Source organism: Hipposideros armiger, unplaced genomic scaffold (assembly GCF_001890085.2).
Source record: "Hipposideros armiger isolate ML-2016 unplaced genomic scaffold, ASM189008v1 scaffold_17, whole genome shotgun sequence".
NCBI classification, from domain to species: domain Eukaryota; kingdom Metazoa; phylum Chordata; class Mammalia; order Chiroptera; family Hipposideridae; genus Hipposideros; species Hipposideros armiger.
The window spans coordinates 2273881-2279880 of record NW_017731367.1 but is presented as its reverse complement, the minus strand read 5'-3'; the positions used below and the strand labels follow the sequence as shown (position 1 = coordinate 2279880).

General features: G+C 46.6%; 1 protein-coding gene across 2 annotated transcripts in view; it reads right to left on the bottom strand.

Annotated features, from left to right (window-relative positions):
• Positions 1-6000, bottom strand: part of SAG (S-antigen visual arrestin) — a 30351-nt gene that overhangs the window by 21994 nt on the left and 2357 nt on the right. For both annotated transcript variants that reach the window (XM_019629202.1, XM_019629211.1), the window contains exons 3-5: positions 5805-5923; positions 1985-2045; positions 59-103 (exon numbers count right to left, since the gene is read on the bottom strand). In XM_019629202.1, coding sequence (XP_019484747.1) covers positions 59-103; positions 1985-2045; positions 5805-5923 — 225 coding nt within the window. The remainder of the gene's footprint in view (positions 1-58; positions 104-1984; positions 2046-5804; positions 5924-6000) is intronic.

The following is a 6000-nucleotide window of genomic DNA, read 5'->3' as shown; positions in this document are numbered from 1 at the left end:
CCACCCCGAATGCCTCCCTCCCCGCACCAGCCTAGACAGACCATTGCTCCCCCCTCACCTGTCTTCCCCTTCACAAGCTCCGGGTCCACTAACACGACGCCATCTACACCAAAGGAGAGAGAGCAGTGAGGGTGCAGGAGACGAAAGGGCTCAGAGGCCTTCTTCACAGATAGAATAGATACACTATTTATTTATAGAACTCCATTAAAAAATATAAACTATATGTACATATAGTTTTTTTTAAATTGCACATGTAATCCATGTTCATTATAGGAAAATTAAGCAGAGAGCGCAAAGTCACCAAAATTTCCACTACCTAGAGATAACCATTGTCAGGATATTTGTGCAGAATTTTTTTCCAGATGTATATACACTTACATGAGCATTTTCACCAAAAAAATGAGATCCTACTGTACGCATTATTCAGTTAACTGCTTTCCTCACTCACCTATATTGCAAACATCTATTCATACACACACACATGCACACATGCACACAAATATATATTAATCATTTTAATGGCTACACATGTTCCAATGAGTGAATGTAGCATAAATTTTTTAATTAATTCCCTTTTGTTGGGGGATTTACATTGTTTCAAATTTAGCTTGCTTCCATTATAATTAATATTGCAGTGAACATCCTTAGAGATGAAACTCCCTTCCCGTCCACTGGAGAGCCGGATTTGCCTTTTGATAACACACAACCAATGACCTTCCAGGAAGGGTTTTGCTGAGCGACATTCTCATGCTAAGTGCCTAACTGCCAGTTTTATACACTTCCTTTTTTTTAAAATAACACTTTGAGCTGAAATAATTATGGATTCACAGGAAGTGACAAAGATAGCACAGAGAGGTCCTTGTGTGTCCATCATCCAGCTCCCCCAGTGGTTACATCTTAGATAATTACAGTACAATATCGAAGCCAGGAAGTTGACATGGGTACAATGTGCATGCAGCTCTAAGTCATTTTATCACATGTGGAGATCGGTGTGACCACCACTACAATCTGGGGACAGAATTGTTCCCTCACCATCAGGCTCTCTCTTTATCGTCACACCCCCATCACCCTTAGCCGCTGGCAACTGAGAATCAGTTTCCAGTTTCTATAGCTTTTTTTATCTCTAGGACGTTATATGAGTGAAACCATACAGCATATGGCCTTTGGAGACTGGCTTTTCCCACTCAGCATAATGCCCTGGAGATCTGTGAGCCATGGCGTGTGTCGGTCATTCATTCTTTTTGTTGTTGAGTAGAATTCCACCGTGTGATGTGCCTCACCTTGGGTAACCTAATTCACTGAGGGACATTTTGGTTCCTTATTGCAAATAAAGCTGCTACGAACAAACATGTACAGGTATTCATGTGGACACAGTTGGCATTTCTCTGGGATAAATAAATGCCCAGGAGTGTATCTGTTGGGTCGTGTGGTAAGTCTATGTTTAGTTTTTTTAAAGAAACTGCCCAACTATTTTCTAGAGTGGCTGTTGCATTTTACATTCCTACCAGGCACGTACGAGTGATCCAGTCTCTCTGCATCCTCACCAGCTTTTGGAGTTGGCACTATTTTTCATTTCAGCCACTCTGACAGGTGTAGAATGATATTTCACTGTGGTTTTAATTTGCATTTCCCTAATGACTAATGATGTTAAACATTTTTCCACGTGCTGACTTGCCATCCATATGTCTTCTTTGATGAAATGCTCCTTCATGTCCTTTGTCTATTTTCTAACTGGATTTTGTTTTTGGGTTTTTTTTACTGTTGAGTTTTGAGTATTCTTTATATCGTCTAGAAACGAGTCCTTTGTCTCCCCCACACTCCTTAACATTGTTTCCAATCAGACAGCGGCACCTCACTGATGTTTTAACTGGCATTTCTTTGATTAGGTTATCAATAGAGCCAATTTTTAAAAATACAAAACTAACAGTTGCCTGATGACGTAAAGAAAATACAGTGTGAAAATCTGATTCCAAACTCAACTTACCCACAGGCTCGACTTGATCGACGTGGTCTATATAGTCTCTCTTCCCCAGGTAGATGGTCACCTGTGGGAAGAACAGGGACGGATTCTAAATGGCAAAGAACACTCATCTAACGCAGTCACATGAAAAATCAGCAACAACTAAAGCATTCTGATTAGTCTTGAGAAGAGGAGCTGCCTGGCTCAGCAGCTCCCTGCTGGGCTGTGGGGTGCCCACCCATCACCTCCGCTCCCCTGCTGGGCTGTGGGATACCCATCCATCACCTCCGCTCCCCTGCTGGGCTGTGGGGTGCCCATCCATCACCTCCGCTCCCCACTGGGCGGTGGGCAGAGCCGATAATGCCCACAAGGTGTGTTCTTTCCTCCGCCTCATAGATCTGCTCCAAGGAATTCTTCCCACCCTTTTGGATGGTCCCTGTTCTCTCCACCTTTTCCCATCAAGCCTGGGTCTGATATCAACCAGTTAAACTTGTTGACTTAACTGATAATGCTTTAGTGGAAATCTATACCTATGCAAATGTAGCTTCTCCGCATGTTAAGCCTTTAATTTCTAGCTATGAATGAAAGCTCTCCCCTCCTGGTTGAAAGGATTTTTAGACTGAGCTGGGAGTTCTAGGTCAGTCCCTGAAATCCTACCAGGGGAGCTTCGGTACAGACAACCTGAACCCACGCTCTGAGGAACGGGGGAGGGTGGAGCTGGGTGTGGGGTGGGGTGGGGGCTGGGAGGTGACCAGTGTCTCCGTCATCCTCTCCATTTGCATGCCCTGGCAGCAAAGGTCTCTTTGCCAACCCCCTCTGTGGGAGAGCATGGGTTGCTTCACCGCCACTCACCACTTTAACCTACAGAACTGTGAGTGCCCTGATGGCAAGAATTCTGTCCTTCATCCATCTTTCAGTGTCTATGACAGTGTCTAGTACCTAACAGGGATTCAGTGAATATTTGCTAAGGGCCCCAGTGAGTGTGTGCTCTCTGGCCAGCCCCCCTCTTCCCTGAGACTCTCAAATTCATATTTTTAGATCCAGGAACACCCAAAGTCATTTTCGTTGGCATCGATTCGTCTCCTATATCTACATCCTCACACTGGATGTCCTGGAGTGAATCCCTGTGCCTTCGGCTTATTTGTATTATTGATGCTGAGGCACCTGAAGAACAGCAGAGCCAGGTGACTGGGATGGTGAGGGGATGCTTTCGGGCAAGATAAAATTCAGTGTATACAAAGCCCGGCACCAGGAGGATGCTTCTGGAGCTGCTAAAGGTTTCATCTGCAGGTGCATGGCCGCCGAATGGGAATGCACGCCAAAAAGGGTTTTGGAGGATCTGACCCTAAAGAATCAAGGAAGGCGTTGAAGCGTTTTGAGCAGTATGAAAGGCCAGCAATTAAACAGCATTTAGAGTATTTATCATGCCCCAGGCACCAACCTACATCATTTAATCCTCACAACTCTGTGATACAGGAACACCCCATTTTACAGAGGAGACTACTGAGACTTTGGTCACTTTAGCAGCAAAGTGGAGAATGGACTGGCAAGGGGAAAGCCAGTCAGGCAAATGATACAGTTGGGAGCGGGGCGGCCAGCAGGGTGAGCGGGAGGGAAGAAGGTAGGTGAAGAGGTGAGCGTTCTCTTGTTTTGCACGCCTTGGCTGTGAAGGAAGACGAGCTTGAAAGGGGACAAGGTCAAGGGGAGTTGGTGGCGGTGTTTTTAGGTGCGTGAGGTCGGTGCTTGTGTTTTGTGCTCAGGCCAAGTGCTGGAAGAGAGGGGAAGCTGCAGATGCAGCCGGGAGGGAGGGCTGACGGTGGAGGACCCCACAGAGGTGGTGTGAGTAGCCTGAACCTCAGAGGGGAGCACAGTGTGAGGCCAGTTCTCTCCTGCTGCAATTGGAAGGAAACGGAAAGGACAGGGGCAGGTGGAGAACGGGGCTGAAGGACATGAGACGGCCGCTGACCTGCTGCTTGCCCACCCAACAGCCACGTGCGGCTTCTTCCGGGACAAAAGTCACCCGCTGTGTCAGGGTCCTCCATCCCCCACGTGGTCCTGTGCTAAGAGAAGGCCAGCCCGGAGGATGACTCTTGATTGGCTGGACCCAATTATGATCATCCAACTCCTCTGATTCAGGGTTGGTTTAGGGCGAGCGTGTCGCCCAGTTTTGACCAATGAGATATGAGAGAAGTCTGCTAAGGGGCTGCTGGGAAAATATTTCCTCACTTCTAAAAAGAGATCCCAGGAAGCAACAGCCTCTTCTTTCTTTTGGGAGGAAATGAGGGTGAGACACCTGCAGCATCCTTGTCACCAGCTGGAGGATAAAGATCACAGAAGAGGGCGGAGTGGAGAGAATCAGACAGAAATGGCCCCAGAGCCCTGGCACACCACGCCCGCAGCCATACAGAGGTTGCAGTTGGAATGGTCCTAATGTGTGAGACATTAATTGATGAATTATTTTTCCCCCATATACAAAAAATTCTGAATTTCTTGGCTCAAAGGATGTCTCTCAGGTGTGAGGAATTAACTAGTTGGGAAATGAAATGGCCCAGCAGGAGTGGGTTCTCTCTCCCACTTTCAGAAGTCAAGATAAAGTGTGCTGGAAAGACACAAGTTGGAAAAGAGTGTGGAGAATGAAAGGTTGAGGGGTACCCAACTTGTCACCCCAACAAATCAGAGTACTTGATGAAAATGATAGCGTTCCTCAGCTAAGATAGGAGAGAGTAGAGAGTGCCTGTGTATAGCCTTGTTGTTGTTTTTTGGGGAGCTCAGTACAGGTCTCAGAAGTCAACTAGAAGAATGATTTAGGTCCACACTGTCCAATATGGTAGCTACTACTTACAGGTAGCTCCTGGACCCTTTACATAGGGCCATTCCAAATTGGCATGAGCTAGATATGTAGAATACACACCAGATTTTAAACACGTAGAAAATGAATGTAAAATATGCCATCAGTAATTTTTGTGTCATCTACATGTTAAAATAACAGTTTCTGGATGTATTGTGTTACATAAAATACAATGTTAAAATAAATTCCGCCTCTTTCTTCTTCCTTTTTTAATGTCAACTACTGGAAAATTCAAAAATTAAAATATATGGTTTGTATTGATGGTGCTGAGCTAGACCGTTGGCCCCAAAGGAGCCATCAAGTGGAGCAAGGAGACCCCATCCATGGAGACTGGGGTGGACCCTCCCTCCGGTCTCCCATGCCGGGAAGTTCTTGGGCATGTCTAGTGCTTCTAACGTGCCCCCGGTGGAGCCAACAGTAGCATCGTCTCTGCCGAGTACGCAGACAGCCAGGATACTGGTGGCCATGCAGCCATAGGGCAGTGTAGCAGAAAGGGAGCAGCTGGGCGTGTCCCTGAGCCAGTGGCCCTGAAGGCACAGTGAGGTCATGAGCATGGTGGCTAGAGTCCTGCACAGCAGGTGGAGAGCTGCATCGAGTCAGCTGTAGGGCTTTTCCCAGGCAGGCAGGTGAGATGACCGGCAAAGGGCCAAATGAGTTACAGGCATCGACAAAAGAGTGTTGGAAATGGTAAGTCATGGGTTCAAGGCTGGCTAGGAAAACAAGTCAACTTGGGGGTGAGGGCGCAGGGACTGAGAGATTAGGAGAAAATTAAGGGTCTCAGGACTAACGTCTCATTGCGATTAAAGAGAAGTTATATTCTGCAATTTACTCATTCGTTTTATCTCATTTATTGTCCATCTCAGACAGAAATGGAATATAGACATAGAGCGTCCCCCAACCTCACAGGGCCTTGGAGTTGCTCACGTCTATTCTTGAAAAAGCTTAATAACAAACAAACAACATTTCCATCCAGCCACTCACTTCTGTCGCACTTACCGATTTGTCCCGGGAAGTCTTCTTGAAGATAACATGGCTGGGTGTAGACTTACTGGCTGCCATGTTATGTGTCCCTGGCAGCTTTTTCCACCTTGGGATGTATGTCAGGTGTTGGAGGGCTGGGGAAAGGTAAAACAATGCTTACTGTAAAGCCAGGCACATTCCGGGGCTAACACCTACTCACGAGAGAGGCACT